The sequence below is a fragment of the Labrus bergylta genome, chromosome 15, assembly GCF_963930695.1.
Source record: "Labrus bergylta chromosome 15, fLabBer1.1, whole genome shotgun sequence".
Classification (NCBI taxonomy): Eukaryota; Metazoa; Chordata; class Actinopteri; order Labriformes; family Labridae; genus Labrus; species Labrus bergylta.
The window spans coordinates 11,638,196-11,665,655 of record NC_089209.1 but is presented as its reverse complement, the minus strand read 5'-3'; the positions used below and the strand labels follow the sequence as shown (position 1 = coordinate 11,665,655).

General features: G+C 41.7%; 1 protein-coding gene across 4 annotated transcripts; it reads right to left on the bottom strand.

Moving 5' to 3' along the window:
* tulp4a (TUB like protein 4a) lies at nucleotides 1-27,460 on the bottom strand. 4 transcript variants are annotated; one of them, XM_029277139.2, is made up of 15 exons: nucleotides 27,363-27,458; nucleotides 25,677-26,077; nucleotides 25,093-25,356; nucleotides 15,117-15,245; nucleotides 13,844-14,005; nucleotides 13,185-13,365; nucleotides 10,177-10,284; nucleotides 9,867-10,033; nucleotides 9,049-9,273; nucleotides 8,581-8,815; nucleotides 7,744-7,888; nucleotides 6,988-7,159; nucleotides 6,732-6,825; nucleotides 3,020-6,621; nucleotides 1-2,927 (listed from the first exon to the last, which is right to left on the bottom strand). In XM_029277139.2, exons 3-15 carry the CDS (start codon nucleotides 25,342-25,344, stop codon nucleotides 2,811-2,813), a joined length of 5,589 nt encoding a protein of 1,862 aa, XP_029132972.2. In that variant the 5' UTR covers nucleotides 25,345-25,356; nucleotides 25,677-26,077; nucleotides 27,363-27,458; the 3' UTR covers nucleotides 1-2,810. The 4 variants fall into 4 exon arrangements, with proteins under 4 accessions (XP_029132972.2, XP_029132973.2, XP_065819776.1 ...); XM_029277140.2 differs by having other exon boundaries at nucleotides 25,093-26,077; nucleotides 27,411-27,460; XM_065963704.1 differs by having other exon boundaries at nucleotides 25,093-26,077.

Sequence of the window (27,460 nt, the reverse complement as noted above, 5' to 3'; positions counted from 1 at the left end):
TTTTCTGAAACAATGACGTTTTATTCAAAAGATGCGTGACATATACAATTATAAAATAATTTACATGGCATGCCTTGCTATCCATTCACTATAAACGTTCAGTCACCAAATCAGACTCAGATTCTTTTCAAGTGTTTTTCTCGTTTAAGTCTACATCTACAATGACAAAGCACATATCTTTTCGAAAGAAAAGCCAGATCCTACAATATCTACAACAGCTCATCTCATGAAATCCTTTTAAAGAGAATCCTTCACCTAAGTCCACAGGCAGTTCTGAACATGAACTCAGTGGTTTAAACTTGTGAATTTATGTGAACAATGTGTCGTGTGTGTATGTTTAAGAAGCCATGATCACACGTTTAAAGAGAAGAGATTTAACACTGATGGGATTGATAGACTGCACAGTTGAATACATACACACCTTGACTTGACAGTTACACTCGACATAACTAGTCTACCGACTACACTAAACCGGGCACTTACTCATTCACATCTTTTCCATCCAATGCAAACTTCACAAAAAAAAAAAAAAAAGCCCTTTCCCTACCTTCCTGACATAACCCCACCTTCCTATCTCACAATTTGGGCTACAATTTTTTCATGAACACAAAGAAATGCTTAGGAAAAAAACTCCACAATATACAGTATGTATAGATACTTTATCTCCTTGAGGAAATAATCTCATAAATAAAATGTACATACCAGCAACTGAGATGCTGAAAAGAACAGAGCAAACTGTGGTGAAAAATGTTGACTAAAGATTTTTTCCCAAAGAAATATTGCACAACTAACACAAAAAGATGGATATTTTTTTATGACATGCTAATGTTCTTTTAATTTCTTTTTCACGATCAGCAGAGACTTTTTTTGAAATTCTTTTTCAACCCCCTTTAATCCTCTTTGACAGACATGCATCACATTGTGATATAAGAAGATTGCACTAAAGAATTAAATAATCTCAATAACCCCAAGACCAAAACAGAGCTGGTCCAAAGTGACAGCTTTCTTTTATTACTACCAAGAATTGTGTTAAGCTCTTTTCTAGAACCATTTTTTTTACTATAAATTTTGGGCAGAGGCATGGTTTGGCACAAATGTTAGAGGTAATCCTAATCACTAGTTGAAAAACTGCCTTTTCACCAAATTTGGCTACTTTCTTCTTTAAATAGCCTACCCAGATAGAATTTATGTGCCTAAAAGTTTTTCTCCTCCCCTCCGTCAGCTGGCCCTGATCAGTGTAGTTCAACATGATCACAAGCTTGACTGTCTGAAAGAAGGTAAAAAGATTTCAGTGTCAGCTAAATAAATGAAAATGTCAATAGCTTCATCCTTCATTGGAGTTCTGACTTCAAAGATTCAGTGACAATGATTTCAGCTTGTTAACTTGTTCTTTTGTGGTTGTAGCTGTTGAGTTAAACAGTACAACAGCTTGTTTCCACACCTGAAGTTACACTAAAACACAGTGGCGACAGGTGTAAACAGACATCTGTCAAAGTCACCAAAGTCTCTTTACAACATTTACATATAACTGATATGTATTTACACAACTTCTGGAGAGAGTATGAAATGGCATAGGTGAAATATACAAAAATATTCCTGTACCTTGCTTATATGTGTTTATAGTGTGGGCTCTATGAGCAGGGACAGCTCCCTTTCTCCTCCAAACTACACACTCACTTCACAGAAGTGACAGCAGGTGACACATCACTTCACGCCAGAGATATTCAATCCAGGCCCCGGTGACATCTTCTGCACCCATGTCACCATATGTGGATTTTTCACTGAGGACAGGATATGTCAGTCAAAGCTATTCTGTACGACCCTCCCACCAGACAGCACAGCATTTTTCAAATTCAGCCAACAGTCTCCCAAATAAAGCAGGTAAGATGAAAATCATGTTGACAGGATATAAAGATTGTATATCACAAACAATGACAATAATGTTAAATTCATATCTGAATAGATAAACAAAATGTACATATAAATTAATCTGTGTAGCAGAGTAACATTTATTTTTCCTTCAAAGTCTCAGGAAACCACATGAAAAAGACTGCAGTTCACCTAAACTATCTTCACTCCCAAGTGTTTTATCAGTGACACACCTTTCACAACATTAAAAAGTGTGAACTCTTAGTAGTGCTCCAGAATGATACATATATCTAAGCCTCCATTCCAGCTGAGATAGACTAAGATAGTAACAAAAGGAATGGCAGAGAGCAACGGAAACAAAGACCTCCTACTCTCAGCCATGTAAAATCATTTAAGAAAGTCCTAAAAGCAAAGCAATATTACAAAGTGGTAACTGTTTTACTGAAATTTAGTACAGCAATGGATTTCAGTGCCCAGTAGTACCTGTGCACTCTGAGAAAAATAACTTCTTTGATCCCCAGAGTGTGGTTTTCAAGTATTACTGCTGCTTTGTTTTAAAAACTGCACGTGACCTTTCCTCTCTCTCATTCGTTAGCGTGTAACTATGAGCTTCTTCTAGCTTAAGCAGCATTTATTTGCATGACGATTACCAAAGCTCAGCTCTTTGGCCCTACATGCATCTGAAGGTGCCACTGACCGCCAAACAGAGGAGATCTGAGGGCGTCCTTGTTGAATTCAGCCAATGCTTATTGCACCAACTCTAGTGGCAGCATTGTGCAGTGCAGCGTGATTGTTTCTCTCTATGACCAGGGCTTCTTTTATTCTTCTCTCTATAAATTAATGTCAAAAAAAAAAAAAAATCTCAAATCAAACAACTGTGCCCCTTCAACAGATTGCATTTTAATCCTAGGTATAACAGAGTTATTAGAGAGGGGGAGGTCTCATTTGAGGCGTTGTGTAACATTGGCTAAAGCCACAGCAAAGGCCTGCACAGCAGAGAAGGGATACTGGAAGTCCAGGATGTAGGCATTGCCATCGATCCTACCAAACTGCATCACCTGTGTAGAAAAACAAAGAAAAACAGTTAAGAGAACAGACTAAAAGCAACAAAGAGAGAAACGATTCGCACGCAGTGAGTGATGCTTCTTACCTGTCTGCCCTCCAGTTCAATTTGAAAGTTCTTGGCAGACTCTTGGGTGACACGGCCACCAAAGTCCAGCTGGTAGACCTGCGTTGCTTCATTCCACAGTGGCTGCTTGTTGGCCATGACATACACAAAGCCCTGGCTGCCAAGCCCTCTGTCCTCCTTCTCGTTGGCCTTTCGACATTTGATCTCGTCCAGTTCACTGGCTGCCCTCAGGTTCCTCTTACTCTTCCAGCCCTTCTTGCCGCTCTGGCACTGATTGAGCAGCTCGTCTCCGCTGATGAACAGCTCTGGCTCACTCTCTGAACTGTCTTGGAACTCACTGTTGGCAGTGGCTTTGCTAAGCTTCTTTGCCTTCAGTTGCTGTTCTTTCTGTCCCTTCAGCTTCTTCTTGTCTCTTCCTCCCAGGCGTGGACTGGAGATGAGCGAGTTAAAATCACCTAAAGCTCTGCCTTCCTTTTTTGACTTGCTCCCTTCGGCCAATGATGGCACGTTTGCTTCCTCTGCACGCCCATCTGCCCGCTTACGGTTCTTTTTGCTGAACTTCTCAGATCGTTGTGGAACTGGGCTCTCAGTCAAGGAGAGAACCTCCTGAAAACCCTCCCCAGCCTCTGCCATGGCCTCCTGTAACCCTCCATGATTCTGCAGCTCTGCCGGGGGTGGCGGAGGAGGCGGAGGGGGAGGAGGAGGAGGCGAGAGAACATTTTTGTCTACTGCCATGTGGGAGGCTTTGGGTGGTAGTGGCACTGCAGGACTGGATAAAGGTGGACAAGAGTTGTAGGTACCCCAAGGAGTGTGAAGGGCGATAGGGGGAATGGGGAGTCCAGCACAAGCACCACCTCCAGGATACAGAGGGGGGAGGGGGCAGCAAGCGAGGTTTGCCAGGTTTGTGGGGTAACCTGGAGGTAAGACAAGGGTGGCATCCTGCTGTGAGAAGGGTACAGGGGCTACCATCTCCTTTGGGGAGGAGCAGGGGCGTGGTGACCCTGGGATTGGCTGAGCCTGTACTCCAGGATAGGCAGTAACTGGAGGGTACTGAAGCGAGATTTGGTAGCCGGCAGCCGCTGCAGCAGCTTGAAAAGATGCAGCACTGGGGCTGGTGGGGGACTTTGGAGAAAGGACAAAAGGCAGTCTGGAAACATCCAAGTGCTGAGATGGGCTTAGAATAAGTGGGGGTGGTTTGTGTGGTCCAGGGGGGCCACTGGGATTTAGCATGGCGGTCCTTTCCTGAGGAACCCACACTTCCTCTGTGGCAGCAGGGTCCCACTGATAGGGAGGTGGGCGTTTGACAACCAGCCCTGATGCATCACTTCCTCCCAGTGCTAGATGCCTCAGTGACTGGTTCAGTGTTTCATCCTCAGTAAAGGCTGAATTAACATAATCAGCTCTGTCTCTGTTGCTCACTCCTCCTGTTGCACTCCCAGGTCCTTCAAGAGAGCTCAGCAGGTTGTAAGAAGACTGGGAGGCCAGAGGAGTGGCACTGTTGGAGTGAACAATAACTGTGCTGTGTGGTGCTCCAGTCCCTGGAGGAAAATCCTGTCTGATAATAGTTCCTCCTGCTATTCCATTAGCACTACCTGGGGCAGTGCCTCCAACACTGGATCCAGTGCTACACTGACTGCAGGTGTATAAGGCTGTTGGCACCCTCTGCTGGAATGAGGCTGCTAGTGCACTACTATTTTTGGCCTTAGGAGGCAGTGGTCTGGGAGGTTCCAGAATCTGTGAAACTTTAAGTGCGGCCTCTCGGCTATTCCTCCTGAGAGTGGCGTGGATGAGACTGCTGTCCAGCCTCTGTCCAGGGTTCCTGCCGACAGCATTGTTTTGATTGGCTGGGTCGGGGTATGGAGGCGGGTCCCCACTGGGTATGGAATAGCGAGGAGCTGTGAGTCTGTTGAGGGTGGCAGAGGCATAGGGCAGCTGGATCTTCCTGTCACCTGAAGAGGACGATGAGGAGGTGACCCTGAGAGTGGCAGAGCTGCCAGGTCCCTGGAGTGTGTAGACATTCTGATTGCAGACAAGGCGTGTTCGAGGGCGACACACTTCCTCCACATTCCCACTGCTGTCAAATGTTGTTATCCTTTCATATCCCAGTGGTGTGGGGTACTGGGCTTGCTGCTGACCAGAAGAATAAAGTGGGAACTCACCCTTTTTTAGACAAAGGTCCCCGGGTGGAGGAGTCCCACTAGTACCTCCTCCTGGTCCAGATGCAGCATTTGAGGCTGCGTTGGAGGCTGAAGCAGCTGCAGCAGCTGCAGCAGCCACAGCAGCAGCTACTGTCCCTGGGTAGGGGGGTGGTGGGTTCATCTTGCTGAGCTCTAGAGGGGTACTGAACACCACAGTGTCACCCTCAGCTAGCTGTGGAGTTGGCCGAGGGCTTTTGATCTTCAAAAGGTGCTCCTGTTCACCCCCCGCTGTTCTCTCCACCGCTAAATCAGTGGTTGGATGAGGGATCTGAATCTGCAGCGCCCCCGCCTGGAACATAGCTGCACCTGGAGGCTGACCTGATGACATAGGGGGAACAGGAATTTGAATTTGGAGCTGCTGCTGCTGTTGAAGTTGATGGTGGTGCTGTTGTTGTTGCAGCTGATGCTGCTGCTGCTGTGATTGCTGTTGATGATGCAGTTGTTGCTGTTGCTGGAGGTGCTGCTGTATTTGTTGATGCTGCTGTTGTAGTTGTTGCTGTTGCTGTTGCTGTATGTGCTGCTGGAGCTGATGTTGATGCTGCTGCTGTTGTATGAGTTGGATCTGCTGCTGGATGTGCTGCTGCTGGATGTGCTGTTGCTGAAGCTGCTGCTGCTGCTGTTGCAAATGTTGCTGCTGTAGCAACTGTTGCTGCTGTTGTTGGTGGAGTTGCTGTTGCTGCTGAATTTGTTGTTGGTGGTGCTGAATTTGTTGTTGGTGGTGTTGCTGCTGTAGTTGGTGGTGTTGTTGTTGCTGCTGTTGTTGGTGGTGTTGTTGTTGTTGCTGCTGCTGTTGTTGTTGGTGGTGTTGTTGCTGTTGTTGTTGGTGGTGTTGTTGCTGTTGTTGTTGGTGTTGTTGTTGTTGTTGCTGCTGCTGCTGCTGTTGTTGTTGGTGGTGTTGCTGCTGCTGCTGCTGCTGCTGTTGTTGATGGTGACTCTGTTGTTGTGAGGGATGATGAGAAGGTGGAGGTCCCACCATGAGGCGACCCATTTCTAGGCCCCCAAAGATGACCTGACCAGGACTGGAGTACCGGTTGGAGACTGTGTACTGGGCTGTCAGGATGGTGTCCTGGCTTTGGTCTGACCCACTGGCAGCCACCCCAGAAGGGGTTGCAGTGGGATTGGTTAGGATATCTAGCTGAACATTTTGATTGGCTAGGAGTGACTGGACCAGGCCGATGCTTTGGGCAGGGGACATGGCCTGGGCGGGACTATGGATGGGTGCAATAGGGATGTTGACGGTGCATGGAGGGTTGTCGTCAGCTCCACCAGCAGGGCCTGTGACAGGAAGATCGTCCTCATCCTCACTGAAGACATTGGGGCTGAAGACAGGCAGATTGATGTAATCCATGGAGATCTTGCGTACCTCTGGCAGGTAGATGGTCATCTGTCTGGGCTGCAGATGGAGGAGGCTGGTCTTATAGATGACTGAAGGGAGAGGGACAATAAAGAATTAAAATGAAACATTACTCAAAATGACTGTTACTTATATATTTATTCAGTGGTTGATGTTAAAGGTAAATGTTTTTAATAGTTACCTGCACCAAGATTGGTTGGCAAGAATGTGGCCAGCCCCACTATCTTGAACTTTGTTCCCCAAATATTGGATGTAACCTGAGCAAGGTAATTTTGCTACAATACAGGGAAAAAAATAAATATTTTCTTTACAAAAAAAATAAAAAATCAATTGAAATGTGTTGTGCTTATCAAACAAAACACCCACATAAGCAATCAGACCAGCCAAAATATGACTGCAACAATAATTCAGGGTTAAATTACTAACATGTCCTTTACCTGAGTGATGTCATCCAGAGGAAATTCCCTCCTTGTTAGGCTGGGCGATCCAATCGAGGGTTTACGTATAGGTAACCGTGGAGACCTGGATATCTCTTGTGTAGCACGGGACAGTTTGGGCGATTTTCTGGGATCAATATTGATCCTGTTGGTAAAGGGACAAACTAAGTCTCTACAGAGAAAGTAGCGAATAAAAGAAGAAGGTTTAGGCATGCAGTGAACCAAAAGGCAACAGAAGAACATTTTATTAAAAACTGAAGTGGATGTAAAAAAAAGGGTTACAACAAGAAGAGAGTTATGATTTCAAGGACCACTGGAATTTTACATAAATAACAATTGTCATGCTTTGAGTATAATTTAGAAAAAAACTCAAAAAAAAAGGAGTACATTCTCTTACCGCAGAGTCTTTGGGAAAATTTTAAACAAAATAATAAATGCGCCAAGTTATTTTGTGTATTTCATGCTGTTGGAGGACTGAGTAACTACACCAGGGAATACTTTGGCTCTCTGCTGTCGAGAAAGTATCTTTATGAAGAATGCTTAAGTGGGATTTATGGGGGAAATTAAATGTTGAAAAAATATTTGTTTCACAGTTCAAACTGAATAATTATGATATTTTCCACAAATCTGCCTTTACTTGATCTATGGAATATTGGAGTGTTTGAGCTCCAGAAAAAGTCTCACACATAGTAAAAGAAATATCAGGGAAAGATGGCATGCACGCATGAAGTTCACACGGGTTAGGTGTTAGGTTACCTGGGCAGTTTGGGGGATTTGCTGCCCCTGGATATCTTTGGAGATTTCTTGCCCACCCAGTCATCACTCAGCTCAATGTCACTAGAGTCTGAGCAGTTACAGCTGTCAACCATGGCAGATATCAGACTGTTTCCGTAGATCTCATCTGAGGAGAGAAATAAAATAAAAAGGATGGAAAGAATGGTGTCAATTTTGTGAAAGCAGAAATTTGTAAATGTGTATTTTGTTAAATAAATTTGTAGAAACCTTAACAACTCCAATCCCTTTCTTTCAGCATTTAAACATTTACCGTAGACCCTGTCGATCCAAAACATTGCTTTTCTTGTTTAAATTATTTTTCCTCATTCACGTAGTCTGTGGACCACTGCTGCTCCATTTTAGGTCAAGTTAATTTATTTGATAGACATTAAAGTGTGGATGGGCTGGAACCATTTCATGGCTGGCTTCATTTATCACTGCGTGGGGAGTGTGCAGGTTGATTTATGAGGAACCCAGAGGCCATAAGAGCCCCCATTAAGCAGCTTTTAATTAACATGGGCCCAGTCTGCTCTATGTGACTGAAACACACACTCACTCTCTAAGTGCCAACTCAAGAAACTCAAATAACCGGAAAAGTACTGCAGCAGGCAAATATTCAGAAGTCCTATTTGAGAACCCAGTTAACTTTGATTAAGACACAGTCAAATATATATAAATGTAACCCCCCCCCCCCATAACATATTTTAGGTAAGATGACTTCCAGATGTTACTCTGTAGAATGCTCAAGCTGAACAGGAAACGGTTTTAAAGGAATATTTTTACTTTCAGTTAGGTTCCCAATATGAAACTGAGTTTTACCTGTTTTCCCATCCGTCTTTGGGTCCATAATGACAAACTCTGGACGCAGTTTACTTATCCGTCGACCTTTAAGGATGGGCACCAGACCTCCGAGATACTCCAGGTACAGAGTGTAGCAGGGCCCTCCCACCTCAGGGTTATCCTCCGTACGCTTCATAGTACAGTGCAGACGCTCGTTCCCAGCTGTTGGGTAGCTCACAAAATCCCGCATGTTGTTGGGATCTGGGATGGGGGGCTGATAGAGAAAAATACTGGGTTTTGGTGTAGAACAGAAAGTCACAACCTTTTTCATTTCTGCTAAAAAAATATATATTTTTGCCTCCGATCATTTCATGCAAATTGTGCCTCACTTGCTTTTAGACAGTGACATCTATGACTACACTGGTATGCATCAGGTACATTAACAGCAATCACTTCATGTTTATTTTTGTGGCTTTAATGGATGTAGCACCGCCTGCTCTGCGTTACCTTGATAGTGGGGACGAACGCAGTAGTGACGTAAGAACAGAGGCGAGAAGGCATGGTAAGCTTGGCAACATCTTTTTCCTCCTTCACTGCTGTGGCGATGCCCTGCTGGCAGAGGAGCTGCAGGCTGGCAACACGGTGCTCCACTCGCACGACGTAGAGCGCCGGGCCACATGCCAAGAACAGGCGAGAGTCCCGGTGACCCCAACACAGCGTAGTGATGGGGCGCTGCAGGGTGGTGGAGAAGACAAGTCAGAGAGAGAGGTTAAAACTGCTTTGTCACATTTACTTCATAATGCCCTCATCCTTACAAAAGGTTATTGTCCAGCATGAGAGGTTGGTCAATTTTAAGGTTTCTGACAGTCATTGCTGTGAATTCTTTCTTGAGTTGAGAGAGAAACAGTTTAAAAAAAAAAAAGAAAAGCATTTTCATGCTTATGTAAGATGGCTGGGCAGACCTTGATCAAAGCACATCTTCAAATAATCAAATGCTTTTTATTGAAAGGTTTGACAGTTGGTGATTTTTATTTAATTCAAGGACAATAATAAACAATAAAGACAAGACAATAATGTTCTCAGAACTTACCAAACCTTTCCAATGTGAATTTAAGTTTTATAAAATGGATTTCACTCCAAGTTAGATTATTAATTTTCTGATTACTTTAAAGAGACACTTTATTCAGTGATTAAACCTATATATTATAGTTATCCAATCATTGAAGAAGAAAAATCAAATTGATAATGTGCAAGTTTGTGGACAAAATTTTACAAACATTAGATTTTTGACGAATTCCAAGTTTGAAACTGTGAAAGTTGATCACCTGTGCTGGCGTTTCCAGTGTGTAGATGTGTTCGCCCCGAACATTGTAGAACTTTACAATGGCATTCCTGGTGGGGGGAGGACAGTTGGAGTCAGGGGAGAGGAGGGCCCGCTCCATCCCTGCCACTGCAACGAGGTCCCCCTGTGAGCACCACTGGACCACCACATCTACAGCACAAGTCACAGGAGAAACAGTCACCAGAATGCACGTTGAGATAACAGACAACTTTAACAAAGAGAGAAAGAGAGAAGGCAACAAAGAGGGTTGCAGGAACACCTGGGCATGCATTAATGAGGTAACACCCACACACCTTTCAGACCGGTACGGATGAGGGTGGGAGAGAGGTCGTCATAGTTATTCATCAGGCTGATGTCTCCAGAGGTGAAGCTGACAGTCAGCAGTGGTTTCTGGCTGTGCACTGAGAAGAGATACAGGACAACACGCACATTATAGACAGGCAGTGTATGGAGACTTCTAGTTTTAAACACATTTTGGAAAAACTATAAATTGCAGTTTTTCACTTTTAGGAATGGGTTACTGCACAACTGTAAAGGTAATAAAATGTGACAATTGACTGTACACTAGACTTTAATCAAAACAGAGAGAAAGAAAAAGTCAGGCTTATTACACACAAAATGTTGCATTTGTAGCTTCAAACATGTAGCATACTCTGAAAGCTTAAGCTACTATAAATTAAACATAATCAGTCAATCACCGATACCTTTTTCCATTAATACATCCCTGAGTATTTGTGTAATGACCCAAATACCAACACAAATTAATTATCCTGCTAAACCCTTGACCTAAAGCCCCAAAATAGTAACCATTTGCCTAGAATGACTTACAGATCTCACACTTCAGATCGCATCATAGATTTGTGCCATGGATCAGTTTTCTGATCAGTAACTTTATTATTTCACTTTTTTGCTCCTAACTTAGCCATAACTAAATATAAACTGCAACAGCCCAACAAATCACCAGGCATCTCAATAATGTATAGCATCCTCTACACATAGCTACAATTTCAACATTGATACAAACAGTATCAGTAAAATGGATATACAGTCTGTGATATAAGGTGTGTGTGGGTGTGTGTGTGTGTGAGAACATGACTTAAAGGACTATATCTTGTTGTCCACCATAGCCATCAGCTGATACTTGCATGAATCTACACTCCTCTCACTCTAACACAAGAAAAGTCAAAGCCCAGTTTGTATTCAAGTCACCAAACACAATGAAATATGAACACTGTATTAACGTCTTTCTGTGTAAGTCTGCAAAACTGAAATAAATAGATTATAAAAGTTGATTTGTCTTCCTTTTTGTAGAGCCAACTCCATGGTGCCCCCTGGTACTACATAAACACCGACTTTGCTCAGGGATTTAATGGCAGTACATATTTTAAACACAGCAGTGATAATGGGTCATCACCATGTATCATGAGAGAAATCTGACAGGTGGAAGGAAAGGCAGATTGTCGACTTGAGAGGTTATTTCTATCTGGAGTCAATCAATTACTATCGGCTGGTTTAATTAGTGAGTTAGAGCATAATCACTGTTCCAGCTAAGGCAAGCACTTTTCAGCTGAACCATTTGGCCAATGGTGAGGTGAGGGGGGGGGACGGACACAGCAGGAGTAGGACAGACCCTCACAGATACTCTACAGTCTAAGCAACTGGGACAAATTAAGCTGGAGAGAAAAGAAGGCACAAACAGAAAACGGGAACCATTAGAAATTAGGTCATTACGTGAGTGGGAATACACAGCAAGCAGCAGGAGGGTCAGGACAGATAATCCAGTTTCAAAAGGGAAAATATGCATGTGGTTGAGTCCTACTTCCCCAGATAAACACTGGACATCTATAGTGGCATTGGTGTATGAATCCTGAAAATCCTGATATAAGTTTAGTTGGAGGGGATTCTACACTTCAGAAGCAAGTCTGTCTTTTCAAGATGTCACTGATGTTATATCACGTGTGGGCTATATCCTTAAATTTCCAGTTAAACTTAAAGACATAGTCTTAATAAAATTCAGTCCAGTTGCATTGTAATACAAATAGCCAGTTTTGCTTTATTACATCTTCAGTCAAGACAAAATATTTGATTTCCATTTGGAGGCTCTGACTGTGCACTTGGGCTTACTGTAAGTGTGATGCACATGAGGAGTCTAGTGACGCACACCCTTACACAGTGTATGCTAAGGCTACAGCTAACGCACAAGTAAGAGCAAACGAGAGGTCCAGTGGCGACGTCAGCCCAAATTCAGTGAGCTCTCTTCCACAGCGCTTCTCCTTCACTTCCCACCCTCCAGTCTTCAACCGCATCTCCCCCCCAATGAGTCACACTCTTTGGTTTGATTGTGGTTTTCCTTGCCTAATCCACAACTGGTAGAAAAGGGGAAAGTAGCTGAGCAGTCACCTTCACACAAACTTAGACGACTCAAAAGCCAGTGAGATCAGCATTAATATTACAGAGTCTTTTTAAAGCTAGCCAAACATTAGACGATTTTCAAATCTTATCCGATTTTAAAGATGTGGGAGACCGGAGACATAGGGGGGGTTCAACCGATTGGGAGACCACACACTTGCTGTTTGTAGTGTAACGATTACACAGACACGAGATCTCACAGAAACTCATGTGATTAAATGAGACTTCAGAATAAAAACAAAAATGTAGGACTATCAACACTTTTAGTATGATTTCCTGCTATGTGTTCTGTTTTGCAGCGACAATCAGAAAATGAGAAAAAAAACATGAATGATTGGAGTACATTGTCTAATGTGCTAATAAAGCAAAGAGGCAAGGCAAAGCTCATCAAGCTAAAAACGTTAAAACATAAGAAAGAATGAGTGGCAATGTTTGGCACCATCACTCAGAAGTTCACATCTGAACAGGCTTTCAGATCGGCTTCTTCTTAGACGTTATTAGTTTATTGTCACCAGTATTCATACCTGTTCCGAGTCTAAAATATTCATGAGAACACAGGGGAGACTGCAGATACAAATGATAATATAGGGCATATCTAGAATGTATAACTTGTGCCCCCACCTGGTGTCCCTAGCTGGAAATCTTTCCCCACCCACTGGCTAAGAGCATGAGGAAGAGCTCATTGAGCAGTAAAAACTGGAGAGAGGGTTAGAAGCTTAAAGATGGTCCCAAATCTGCCTGATTCTGCGCTGAGATTTCTGCATATGAAACTGCTGGACTTCTCTAGATTGCCCACCCCCAATAGCCCCCCTCCCCTCCCTTCCATTCTACAAATCACATCTATATTTAGTTGTGAGCCTGAAGAAACTACGGAGAACTTTGAGCAGCTTACCTTGTGGTGGGGAGTAGTCGTCAGAGTCAGTGTCGCTCTCACTGCTGTCCTCCACCAGGAAGCTGGGATAGTTCCAAGACATGCTGACAATGCCGTCCGACTCATGCAGCAGAATGTGGGCCAGCATGCGCCCGTGGCAGTCCATCACGATCACTTGTCCATCGGCCGTACCAAACAACACCTGGAGAGAAACAGTAAAGGGTAATTAAGAAATGCATGACAGAAATTTATGTCGGAAACAAAAACAGAAGAGAAACGATAACAAGGGAGGCACACTTCAAAATAAAAAAGGAGATGACAGATGGAGAACAAAAAAAAAAAAACCTAGAGTAATGCAAGAAAGGTAAAACAACATGGAGAAATAGGTATACACGGGTTAAGGCAATGAACAGAGACATATATGCTGACTGAAACTTTGATGATGTCAAACCTGAGCTGAAAATGTAATGACATGCATGCTTTACAAAACCACAACACATTCAAAACAGAGGATGCTTGCTTTCACTCAAAGATGATCTCCCTCAGGGCCTGTCCCTGCCTTCTGAATGACAAGTCAACATACTTAAGCCTTCGACATCCATCAGCTTACTTAGGCATGGTGCTAAGATATGTCCTAACCACAACTACTCTGCAAAAACATGTGACTGTGTTCGTGTTACCTGCTGGTCATCAGGGGTCCAGATACCACAGGTAATCTGGCTTTCCAGGTTTATCTCAGAGGACCAGTGTCTCTGTCCGCTCACTGATCCCACCAGGACGAAGCCATCGCGGTACGAGATAAGAGCCTGGGTGCCATCATGGGACCAGGTGAAGTCACTCACCTGCAGAGCAGCAGACAAATTATTGGAAGAATGAAATACCCATCTTTGTATACAACTAAATTTGTTTTTGTTGTGTACACTAATAAGGCTCCAGATTTGTTTTTCAATAATGTGATCAATAAAAATATAGACATAAAATTAAATGGCAGCTATATTAATAATTGATAAATGGTATATTTCATAGTTAAAAACAGAAGGCTGTTTATCAAATAAAACAAAGAACTTTAAGATGCCATCTTGGCCTCCAGGTCTTTCAGGGGGCTCTGGTGCACTCATTTGCATGCATTTAACACACTGCCAAAATAGTTTGACTTTGTTAATACTGTAACAAAACTATGAATTCCAGAGTCCACACCGGTAATCTTTTTTATTTTTATTTAAATGATTAAATAGGTTAAATTACAGTACATGCCCTGAAGCAGACTGGTAATAGTAAAGGGTCATATCATGCCATAAATAGCGAGTGCATCTGTTAATGTCACTATAAATTTATACCTTTGCACTTTAATTAAAATGTTGACCTTAAGGGGAAAGAAAAGAGGAGCTATTTCAAACGGTATGGGCTACATATTTTAAGAGAAAGGTTAATGCTTCGGTTGTCATCAGCTAACTAAATTAAATTACAAAAAGAATAATGTGCTGTCAGGATTTGTTAAGACTCCGCTCAGAAGTTCACAATGATTGATGGATCAAGCCTATCCAGGGTGTTTGCTGGGCAGTTATTATTCAAATCAACAAGTCAAATGTTTTTTACTCCACGTTGGTTAGGAGGTAAATTACTTTGTCAAACAGTTAGTCAAAATATGGTGGGACATGTACATGAATAAAGCTTAATCTTACAGGGGTACAGGTTAATGTGATGGACATGAAACCATAATATTTTTAGGAAGTATTATTTCTGCACTGGATGCCTGTTAAGCTTTGCTTATACTGGGATCCATGCTGCTACTTAAATGCGAAGCATAACTTTAACAGAAATTGTATTAAGAATAGTAATGTATCTGAATTTCCACTGTCAAAGAAGAGAACCAATTTCATACAATTAATCTAATTCATGGGGTTCACAACAGCAGTCTTTGTTATAGTGTCATCCCTGTGTAATGTATTTTACCTGTGCTCCCCGGTCATTGACAAGCTCCACAGACCAGCGGCCCTCATACTGGATCCAAACAAAGATCCCTCCATCTGTATCACAGGTGGCCAGTTTCTGGAAGGGCTCATTCCATCGCACCAAGACCACCTGAAAGAAAAACACAGAAAGAAATGCAATGATTAGAGATCGTACTTAGTCATTTGCCTGAGCCATTGTCTGAGGTCCTTGACGGTGTTCTTTTCTGAAACACTGGACTTTTTTCAGAGAGACATACAATGAAACTCATTCGTTTCGAGTACTATTGAAGACAAAGAATTCAGCAGTGGCCTTTTCTGTGACCTAGCTCCCTAAACTACAACAGATAATGAGAGATGATCACAGTGCCTTGTCAGTGTGCCCTTGATCCAGACTTTGCACCCTTCCTTGCACACTCACTGCAAGTCGCTCTAAATCGGAGCGTCAGCTGAAATGCCTAAAATGCAGAAAAAGAGAAACCAAGATCCCAGATTTCAACGAGCTAAATTTAGCATCCAACTAGACGGAAATATCACAAAGTGGGTTAACCTCATTTTGAAAAAGTTACAAAGGAGCTGCGAATATCCAGACAATAAGATTCAAATCACACTGTCTCTTGTCAGAGTGAGTGAACAATGAATAGCTGGTGTTCTGTTTCAATGCTCATTTAATTTTTATATGTTTTTGGAAAGCGTTAAATCAGTCCCAAGAGATATATTTAACTGTACTGCCTCTTACACCATGACTCACAGTACATGGGTTTCTGTATTTGCCCAGAGATCACTGAACAAAGACACAGCACATAATTAGCCAAAAGGAATGGTTTGCAGAGATGGAAGGTGTTGATCATTGGCAGAGAGGGGTATAGATCAAACTATTCATAACCTCTTTCTTTGTCAGTGTCGCTCATTATTGTCCATCCAGTTCCCTCCTCTGTCTGTGTCACCATCTGTCTGGTCCTCTGTAGCGTGACTCAGCCTATTCCCAGAGGAAAATAATCCTGAGCAGGGTGCAGCTCTGCTCTTTGCTGGGCGCTGCACGTGGGCTCAACATGCTCAAACACAGAGCACAGGGCGGGTTTTAGCGAGGCTTACTCTCTCTGAGGGAAAGTCCAACAGATCAGTGGCTAAGGGCTGGATAAGCCAGTGAGTCTTGCTCTTCTCCCCAGACAAAAGTAACAAAAGCAACAAACACAATACTCATGGTATAGATGATGATCTTACTTTCAGGTCAAATTACTTCCATTTCCTACATAGTTGTAATGGGGATACTCCCCAGCTCATTGGTTATAGAGGGTGGCTCTGTGAACAGAGTTTGGTAACAATGAGTTTAGTTGGTGATTGATGGATTGGACATGCTTTTTTTCCTTACAGAAAAGCTGTCAAAAAAACATTCTGGCAGATATGTCTTGGATGACAGTTACACTGTAGGTCACTTGCAGGCTAGATTGACAAGACATTTGAGGTTTTAATAATTTAGATAAGCTACATATGTTGTATTTTTAGTGCACTGCGCTTGCTCCTATAAATGGGTAAGAGAAACTAAAATTTTCAGTAGCAATACTGAGGAAACTCCAGGTACAAACCAACATTATTCAGCAGGATTTCTCAACAGTTCACTATTTGTCACTGTGTTTTGTATTGTTACATGTCATAAAAGTGATAGAAGACAGGATTATCCTCAGTGAATTTACAGGGATCTATCTCACACAAACATGTTTATATGAATACACTGCGTGCAACTCTGCAGCGTAATGAGTCAACAGTAGGATTCATAGCTCTCTTGGCCCTGCTCCCTCAGCATTAAAGGTGTCTACTGATCCAGATTTACCATGCTTTTACTCCCACTCCTAGTGGTATAAATCCTAATGTTCCTCTATAGGTGCGTCCCAGCTGGCAAGCCACAGGAAAGAGGACATAATGAGAATGTGGCCTGTTGCAAGCCTGCAGCTCAGGTCTCTATATCATTATGACTGAGTTAACCATATTCACAGATCATTAAAAGTGGCCATCTATCATTTAGCATATGTGGTCACCTGGTGCAGTAGTGCTCACTGTTTGAAGCTCACAAGCTTCTGTAGAGGTACCGTCAAAGTAGACGAATTTCCTTGTTGAAGGATCTCACTTGGGAAATATAAAACCGTGTTGATACAACACTTATGCACTGTCTGCAACCTATGGGGAGCCAAAAGGATTTTCTGAATAGCATTATACAACCTAGTTCAGTTCTAGCCAGTGTAGACACTCGGTTTTGGATTAGTTAGAAAATGCAGTTTGAATGATTTCATCATCATACACTGTGCTCACACTAACAAAAGAAAAAACAGAAGGAAGAGAAGGGATTTTGGTCTGCACGTGTGCACACTGCACACTTAACAGAAGCCACAAAAAGGTGAGAATAATCTGTGTTTGTGTCTGTAAATTTAGCTCAGTCCGGAGATTAGTTGAGGCTGGTCAGGCATCCCGTGAGGGGACAGCTGAGCACCTTGCTGTGACGCGGCAATCGGGGAGATCAGACGTCACATGGAGGTAGACAGACAGGATAAGGGTGAGAAGCCACAGGACAGCTAGGGGCAAAGGGATCGCAGACAGGGAGGCACGTGCATGTATGCAAACACATACAGGTCTTAGAAACTCTTCAATTATTATCGCTTTCTGCATGGTGAAAATTACACAATAGTTTGTTTTGACCAAGCTATTTGATTGGACAAGAGGCATTCAAGGAGCGCTAAGATCACTGGGATGTGTATCAGTGTACTCCAGGTGCTGAAACCATAAAATTACATTTAAGCAAACAGTCTTTGTTTTGATTGTTCAAGCCGATATCTCAAATTCACATGGGCCAATTAAGAAGAAGCAAACAGGCTCTTGTTTCATTGGCTGCATGATGAATAGAAACTGTATGCAATACTTAATAGCTGATATGCTGACATACACAAAAAAGCAGGGTAGGGCTGAAACGATTCAAAACTATCAAGTACCTTGATTACTAAAATGCCTCTAGTAGGAAAAGTGTATGGAAATGCCCAGGTACCATCAAATTGCTTAACTAGTTTTGCTAAAAAACCGTAATAGATGATTAAAGAAACATAAAATAATGTGTTAATTACTAAATAATTATTCTGAAGACCAGCACAAACTATAGACATGCTGGCATCCAGTATATTAGGACACCTTTTCTAGTGATGTTGACTTAATAAATCACAATTACAATCATCAGAAGCCTAAAGCCACATGCTTTAGCTAATCCTCATCCCATCTCGACATAAACCTAGGAAGAGAAGAGGAGGCTTCATGTATGTGATCCTTTTAATACGGTCCTTTGCTAGTACAAGGCCATTGACAACTTCAGCTCAGGAAATTGGCACTTTCCCCTCTCCTGTGGTGCCATGCTGTTGTCATTGCAGCCCTGGCCCTTTTACGGGAACTTAAGAGTCAGGGAGCTGAGCTGACCCTAGCAACTTAACTGAGAAGACCAAATCAAATCAAGGGACAGCTTTAGGTTGCATTGGAGTCAGCAGAAGTGAGAGGACACTGTGACTGTGCAGAGTCACAGTGATGTAGGCGAGAGCATATGGGTCATTTGTCCCTGGTGCAAAGGACTTTATTTTTGCAAAAGGTTACTAATAAGCAAGCTGAACTGGTAATGCAGGAGGTCAGTATTTAAAAAGTATAAATTAGCAAAACAATTCTACTATTGTCCAATGTAAAAATATTTCCCTGCACATACCCTCGTGACTCTACAACCTGCATGCATGATGAAATTAAAGTACAAATGCACTTTTTTTTTTAAATATAAAGGCTGCATTAAAATGAAATAAGTAGAAGCAACCTAAATACAACTGCTGATGCTGACACTTGACTACTAATGTTTAGAAATGTATTAAAAGGTCAAGGCCTAATGGCAAACTATAAAATTAGATCCAGAATGAGCAAGCAAAAAGAAGAAGAAACTCTGCCCTTTACCTCTGCCTCCTCCTCTTCCCCCTGTCCTGATTCGTGAACTGACAAGATATTAAATCAGAGCCATAACTCAATTAAAAAAAGTGCTGTGTTGTGCTGATACAAAAGGAAGAGGGCAAATATGAGAGAAGTAGAGCCTGAGTGATCTGCAGTGTGACTGGGAGGTTATTGAGACAGGACCTTTAGGAGACGTAGAAGAATCAGAACATTTTACAAGTAGAGCAAGCATGTACTAAAACTTTAAACAATATTGATATCTCTGATAATAGCATTCAACCCGTTATCAGTGGCTGTGATTCTGAGCTAAAGTGACAAGTTTGATGCTATTCGTAGGCTTGTTTAGTCAGTTTATGATGGATAACGAAGGTGGCCATGGCAAGAAAACTCAGACCTACCAACTATTCACTAAGAATTTTGTCTTTGCCAATCTTGAGAAAATCCTTGAAAAAAAAAAATCTAAAACACCATTCTCTATAAACACCATTCAAAATACAAAAACATTTAACAAAATAAGAAATCTTGTGCTTTCTATTTTTCTAAGTAAACAAAATTGTTCTATGGAATAGGGAGCTTTATCCTGCTAATACAACTCCAAGCAAATTGAACCCTATCTTTGTCTGATCCTCGACTACAAATGCTTCTCATAGCATAAAAGAACCTGCACAGTGCCAAAGGCCACATGAACACATGAAGTACACCTGGGGCTGAGGAAGCAGCAGACAGGAGTGTTATGCAACATGTCCTCTCAAAGGATGGATTAGCACACCAAAGCCATTTCTGCTAAGCACATTTGGTGAGAGCATTTTAACATGAATGGGTTCATGTACTTTCAATCCTGAGCAGGGCTTCTCATGTCAGGAGATCAGGTGAGGAGTAAGCAGAAGAGGATACTCATGAAAAGGACGTGTGACGGTAATGACAGAAACAGTGGAGGATAGGAGAAAGAGGGGGATGGAGAACTGGGTTTCAAGGAAGGAAAGATAGCATGACAAGACCAGGAACCACTGTAAGGTTTAAACAAGATGGTGATGGAGGCAGAGGTGGGGAACACTGAGGTAAACTGAGGTAGAAGTGCAACCCTGCCCTTTAATAGTCATTGCCTTTCCACAAACATTTCTTCAGCACTGAAGAAATGGTGCTGCATTCTGCCTGTCTGTAATCTAATATTACTATCCCAATTAAGTATGAACAGACATTTTATTTAAAAAGTGATCCAGGATCCCATTTCTCCTCTCCACAAATTTGAAAAAGGTCCCAAATCAGTGCTGTTTTTTTCCCCACACAAACCTCTTTCAGGAATACTAGCTGGTTTATTTATGAGAAACCACTTTAAGCGCATACAAAGTCACGCATGAAAATGAGAGGAAAGTGTGGTTTTACTTTTTGATTTATCTACAGAGTGATTCATTCCCTATGATCTTTAAATATCTAACATTTTCAGAGACAACAGCCTAAACAGGAGCATTAAAAAACACCATATATACTATTTAAGTTGTTGCTAGTTCTGCGTTATTTCCTTGTTAATTGTTTAGCACCAATGCACCAAGTCAAATTCCTTGTGTGTGTAAATGTACTTGGCAATAAACCCCTATTCTGATTCTGATGATGATTCTGATAAGATAATTGCTAAGACAGTGTGCTTAGACTTCTCTATTAAGTTAGATGTTTCTGCATTTTGTAACGTCTCCAAAGAAAACTAAGCCTTCATGTCTCAATAGTGTGGAATAACAAAGCACTAAATCAACAACCATTGGATCAGATATAAATCAATTTGCAGCTCAGTTAAGCCACAAACTTCTATGAGTTTAACCTGCCTTGATGAAGAGCCTGGATCTGGCTACAAAAGGGAAAAGCAATAGAAGGGACTCCTGCATTTAGGTAATTAAGTACCCACAAGGGAGTGATATCAAGGTGTGTATGAACTCAGCCGTCAATCAAAGTCTCATCCATTGTTTAAAACGAGTCCAAGAAGCAACAACACATATACGAAATGTCTTGTGACTTCATAAGGTTGCATATTTTTAGCAGCAAGGGACACATCCCCTCTTGAGAGTGTCACTTTATGTTCTACTTTCTCTTGCAATATAGAACTAGGAGACACTGTGTACTGACACACAGAACATCTACTTACTCTAGCAAAAATACACCAATTATGATGCAGCAATTAACAAGCTTTATGCCAGGATTTTACCCAACTGTAAGAAGCTGAAACTGCTCTTCCCTATAGCGGAAATAACAGTACTTCCATCACATAGTGCGAGATATATGTATGCTTTCATTGCAAGCAGAAATATCAGTTGACAGGATTCTGACAGACAATTTGCCCAAAACCTTTGCAACAGCCAACATTGCATGTCAACATGCTGACAGATATATTCAAGCCTGTCTCAGATGTTCAGCTCTCACAGAGAATGAATGGAATCCTAGTGACTGGCTGCTCAGTCTGTTCAGCATCAGGTTGTCAAAAGAAGCATTGATCTATTCTGATGCGCGTCCCATTGGGAGTTCTCTGCAGCTTCAAATATACAGGTACAGAAAAAGACGCAAAACTTATTCCTTTCTTCTATTTCTAAATGTGTTAGAGCGAGGTGTAATGACACGGCAGGTCAGCAGCACTGTTTAGATAACACTATAAAAATAGTATCAGGATATTTGAGACCAAATTAATTTAAATATAACTATTTTTACTCTTCTGATGGATTTATTTTTAGTCTTTAAAGATTTTCGTGTCAAGCAAACTGACTTAAACTGTTATTCTGTGTAATATAACAGTTGTTTACTGATACAGCCATGTTGTGGAAATAACATTCAAGCAACACAGTGTGAACACAAATCCCATCAACCCAGTGACTAATTAGCAACTTTTTTTTAAACAGACTTATTATAAAGTCAATTTTTCAAGCAAAATTCAAAACATTCTTCTCCAATACATGCATGTTTTCTGTTCTTGTACTTTCATGTCAACAATATACGACACCTCTGTGGTTCTCAACTACCAAAGATGCTCCATTTGGATAAGAAACACTTTTTGGAGGCTTTCCATATCACGTCATATATTTCAATATATCAGAAATTATATTAGTAGTAGGGGCGACACCATTCTCATATTTATGATTCCATTTTCTATTGAAACATCTTGTTAAGCACTGATGGCATTTGCAAGAGAATACAGTATTATACTGAAATCACATTGTGTAGAAATTAGTGTTACTGCTGTGTCATTTCTTTCCTTTAGATGTGCTCAAAAAGGTGATGGTGAACAAATCCAACTTCTGATTTAAGTGATGAAAAAAAAAGAAAAAAAACTTTGGCTCAAACAATGTTTGATTTAAAAAAAAAAAAAGGAATGGTGACACCCCTTATAACAGATTAGTATTAGAGAAATATGTTTTCTATCTGTTGCCATAATCAAAGTCCATTTCCAACATACCGTTGTCCAATTAAATATCTGCCTTCCAACAAGTGTTAACATGCCAAAATGATGATTGACCAAGTTCAAATAAATGCACACAAAAACACATATCTGTGTTCATGGTTATTAAATGTATTACCAAAAGTATGCCAACATGAAATATTACTACAAAAATTCTGCTAAGCTAACAAGCTCCATGAACACATGAAGCATAGAATACAAAGCAGTTCACTCAGCTCTGTGAAAAGGTGGCTGTGGGAGATAGAACAAAAGGAGCATGGCTCCACACACACCTTGCTCTCTTTGAAGCTGTTAGCTTGTAATTATCTCTTACCCTGGCTGATGGGGGAATTAGACACAGGTAGGAGCACAGACCTTTATCAGAGATGCACTACAGGCATTGGACCTACAAAAACCTTTAATTATCTGAGGAAGATCCTGAGGGACTTCAGATTAGGTGCTGGAGCAGGACAAGAGAGTCCTCTTACCAGATATATGTCAGCTTAAGATCCAGTCTTAACTCACTTCATTGGCCGTATTGGGCCATGTCCAAAAGACAAATCAGTTGAGTGGCTGACTCACATTAATATGATCATGGGACACTTGGGTCTATACATCACCAGGACTAATCACGAAGATAAAGGATGCTGGCATGAGTATTGATCTTTGCATATCTGGAGTAATACACAATTGAGTTTATGTGGGATTTTCTTTTTGTATGGGCTCTTTCATAACGTGAGTGCAGCTAATTTAGGTGAAAGGACACTCGTCACCAACGAGGACAAGTACTCAATGACAGCACTGACGTGACAAAGGACAGAAGTGTAAAGGGATGCGACTGCTTTAACTGCTGACCAAGCAGCTTTTCAAGACAAGGAAAGGTTACCCAAACGTATTGGCACAGCTCTTTCAAAAATGATTATTAAAAGGATATAAACATTGGCTAAAGGAGATTATGCCTATTCTAAAACATATTCTGAAATGTGGAGAGGACTGGAAAAAGTAAAGTTCCAACTCTTGGGTCTATCTTGGTTGATCGGTCTGAAAGTATAATGCAAAAAGCATCCTCTCCTCAACAGAAGTGGAATTGAAAACGACCTTAGTGAGTGCACAGATCTGTCAGAACTTGTCAGAATTCATTATTCTGTGTGATATTCACCACAGCCAGAATCCTCTAATTATGCATAGGGAGGTTGAGTGATGGATTTTGCATTTCCCAAAGCTTTTATTTATTGCTTTATATGAAATCTGGAGTAAAAGTGGGGACCAGGATTACTATTTTTGTTACTGCCACTGGGATTTTTCACACAGTTTTATTAACTTTTTTTGTGCAAAGCATCTTGAATCACATCATCACATAATTGTTCATCTTATAAGCGTTAGAGAAAAGCTCCAAAAAAGAAAATCTACTTTGTATTAATCATGAATGCAATTTAGAGGTACATTTTTTTTTTTTACTTTGGGAACGCACAAACAGTGAGGCGCAAAAAAGTGAGAACAGCAACGCAGAACAATCAGGATTAAAACACAAACAAACAATAATGAAGGCAAGACAGTGGGAACAAAATGAATAAAGAATGTGGCAAAAAGCTTTGTTTTAATTTTGAGTGCCTCAGTGGAATGTCATCCAAACTATAAAAGACACATAATAATCTGTTAGGCTATAATTTGAGTCAATCAGCAACACCTAAAAGGACCCAGGTACAAAGACATGCAACAAGAACCAATACAATGCTTTAACTCCAACTGGGAACTGTACAACACAAATCATGTGAATTTCAAAAGGTGGATCAAGTCAAGTTAAACCTCCACACTTCGTGGATCACAACGACGATAGAGGTAATTTCAGGTTTTAGATCACATTCAACTGGGTGGAATTAAATGACGTCTCTGCTGCGCTTCAGTCACTCTCTGTAGGGATTCATCCACTCTCCCCTCAGCTGCCTTATGGAATGCTGACAGAGCACTTTGCTCCATCTGACCAACAGCTACACCCACTAAAAGAGAAAACGCAACCTGTGTGCCATCTCCACTGGTGCCAGCACGGCTACATGCTGAGTGGAATATTCATACACAGCGGGGCTATGACCGACCCTGACATGGCTTCACTGGTATTTGCATTAAAAAAAATGCCCGCAGTACACCAGTGTTTGAAAAACGTTTAAGGATATAGTGAAACTAAGATAGCCGAAATTAAATCATTTAATTGGGAACAGTTAAGAGATTAAATGGATAGGGTGTCAAACCAGAGCACTTGAGTATGAAGGTTTATTCTTACAAAAATGTGATCATGTAACAGGAACACTTCTATGGGTGTACCTTTCAATCATATTTTTGGTAAACCAGAGTCTAACCACCAGTAACGATTGATACCAGTTGCAGTCATTTGCACGCTGCATCCTATATATAAAGGGCTTAGTAGTGGATCATTAAAAAATACTAGTTAAGAAACTGATGATATATTATTGTGACGAGGCCAATACAATTTGAGTGCAACAACCCCTCTGACACTATTTGATTTTGATTTTTACACAGATTTGAGTTTGTTTCCCTGATAATTTCAACACAATCATCCCATAAATCATTACCATAAAGAAGCTCTTACCTCGCTGTTGTGCCCTCTGAGGTTGAAGTTGACTCTCTGCGGGGTGGGTCGGTCCCTTCTACAGTGGCTGGATGTGAACGTGACCCCGACAACTCCTCGACCGTTCCCAGTAGCAAGCCAGCCCTCCTCGTAGTAGCGCTTCCTGCACACTGGCTTCTCCTTCTCGCTCTTGGGCACGCGGCCCTTCCAGGACAGGCACAGGATGTTGGAGTCGCTGCAGAGGACCGGGCCGTGCTCCACGGCTGCGAACATCCCTGCAGCAGTCTTCACAACCCCGTGGATAATAAACAAAAATATAATCACTCAGAGGGAAGTCAGAAGTTTGTCAGAGTGGTCGAAATGGTTATGAGCGTCTCTCCTTCACTGAGGTTACTGGTTCTGTGTCGGATGCGAGACAGCGACAACGGTGCATAGTAAATGCGCTTTCACTCTGTTATTTTCAATAATAAAAAGGTGAAAAATTGAGGTCACAAAACACAGGGCTTTAACATTGCTGGATAAAAGATGTCATATAGCCAATGGGCTGCGTACACAACAAAAGGCACTCATTCAAGTTATTCTGATGCTTTAGATCAGGGAAGTACCTCGTTGATGCTGTTTCTATGACAAGGCAACAGATGGGGGGTGCGGGAAAAAATATTTAGGAATCCCTTGCGGCAGACTCAAGACTCGTGAGCTTTTCAAAAAGAACTATCGACAAAACCAAAAAAGCTTTTTCTTGTAAACTCATCAACAGGCAAGGCTTCCATTCCATTCAACCGGTCCCAGTGCTTCCAGTTGATGCAAGTAACTCTTCTGTCCAGTTCAGTGTATCATTTCTGGGCTCCACGTCCTCCTCATACGACCCCGGCCGTCTGTGAGAGAGGAGGAGCAGGGAATCCTCTCCATCAGCTGTGTGCCAGAAGGAGAGATGCTGCTCCCAGTAACGTCATCACGTCAGCCAGTCTGCCTTTTCAACCCGCTGCAGGGATCCCATGGAGGACTGCTTTAAAAAAAATAATAATAGAGAAAAGAGGTGTCATTACCACGCACAGTCACCACCATCACATAAACAAACGTAATTAAAAATAAATAAATGATAAGCCGTATTAGAGGATGGTGTCAAGGTAGAAGCCGGGTAAAAGAGCTGGAAGCACTGATCTGCCACCTACATCCGTTTATTTAAATATTAATGCGCTTTCCTAAAATTACCACTCACTTACCGCCTGTCTCCCTGAGCAATCACTTTAGGACTACCCTGCTCTGCGGAAGGATATTTAACAAATTGATGAATTATAGAAAAGAATCATGAATCATTTCAGCACCAGTTTTATTTATAATTAACTGACCAAAGCGGTAACGTGAAGTAAAAACCAAATGGGGGGGGGGGGGGGGGGGGTAAACAATATAACAATTACAGGAACTAAAACAATTGACCATTTCTCACACTATCAAATGAGATCAGCAAACAGAGGAGCACTCAACAGATGTTCAGAGTCGTGATGCTTTTGGTTGTGGAAACAAAAATGATGAACAGTCCAGTCGGAAAAGAAAAGACATTTAGATTAAATCACCTGTCATCACAAGAAGAGAAAAGAGAAAAGAGAAAAAAAAAAAAAAAAAAAAAAAAAAAAAAAAAAAGGGTCTCCACGGCAATTCAACTAAACAGACGGGGAGGATCACCACATATTCAGCCACCTCCAGCAAAATAAAAACAGTGACTTGAATGTTAAAATAAGCCAGTCGGGATGTTACATTAGTGATATTAAATGATTCTCACTGACACTCAAAATGCTGCAAAAAAAAATAAAATACCCCCTCCACCGTGAGCTGCCTGCTAGCTCCACTTAGCTAAAGATCCTGGATGTTGGGATAAAGATCCAGAATTATGTGATGCTCCCACAGATCAAAAACATGTCAGCGGTGGCATTAAAGCTTTCATTGTTTTCTCCTTTGTGGTGATAAAAGCTAAAATGAGATGCTCGGGAGCACAGTTAAGGATCTCTGTGTCTGCTGCTGCCTTCTCCTCAAAAAAAAAAAAAAAAAAACACACGGACCGTATCAGCTAACCGGCTAACCGACTTGCTAACTAGCTGAACCCGAACCACCATCGAGGGGTTCTGGCTCCGTCCATCCACCGCTTGGCAACTCGTCGATAAGGCTACGACTAGCGGCTAGCTAACTGATTATCCTCGTGTCTTTTTTTTAAATGTTACAGCAGGGAATTATCTAAAATAACGTCATGTCGATGGTGTGACGGACTAATAGGCAGAAGAAGAAAAAAACCAGACCTGTCGTCAACAAAGCCGGAGAGCCATCAGCGCCCAGTGAGAGCTTACCTCGTCTCTGTTCCGCTGCTTCCTCCGCCCGCAGCTTCTGTACAGGGCCC

What these genes read in the sequence shown, in the direction of transcription:
- tulp4a (XM_029277140.2), bottom strand. Translation starts at nt 25,344, where the DNA reads ATGTTCGCAGCCGTGGAGCACGGCCCGGTCCTCTGCAGCGACTCCAAC. An exon ending in GGACCCCTGATGACCAGCAG is followed by an intron (nt 13,366 to 13,843) that starts GTAACACGAACA and finishes GTTTCTCTCCAG; the next exon opens with GTGTTGTTTGGTACGGCCGA. An exon ending in TTGAACTGGAGGGCAGACAG is followed by an intron (nt 2,928 to 3,019) that starts GTAAGAAGCATC and finishes TTTTCTACACAG; the next exon opens with GTGATGCAGTTTGGTAGGAT.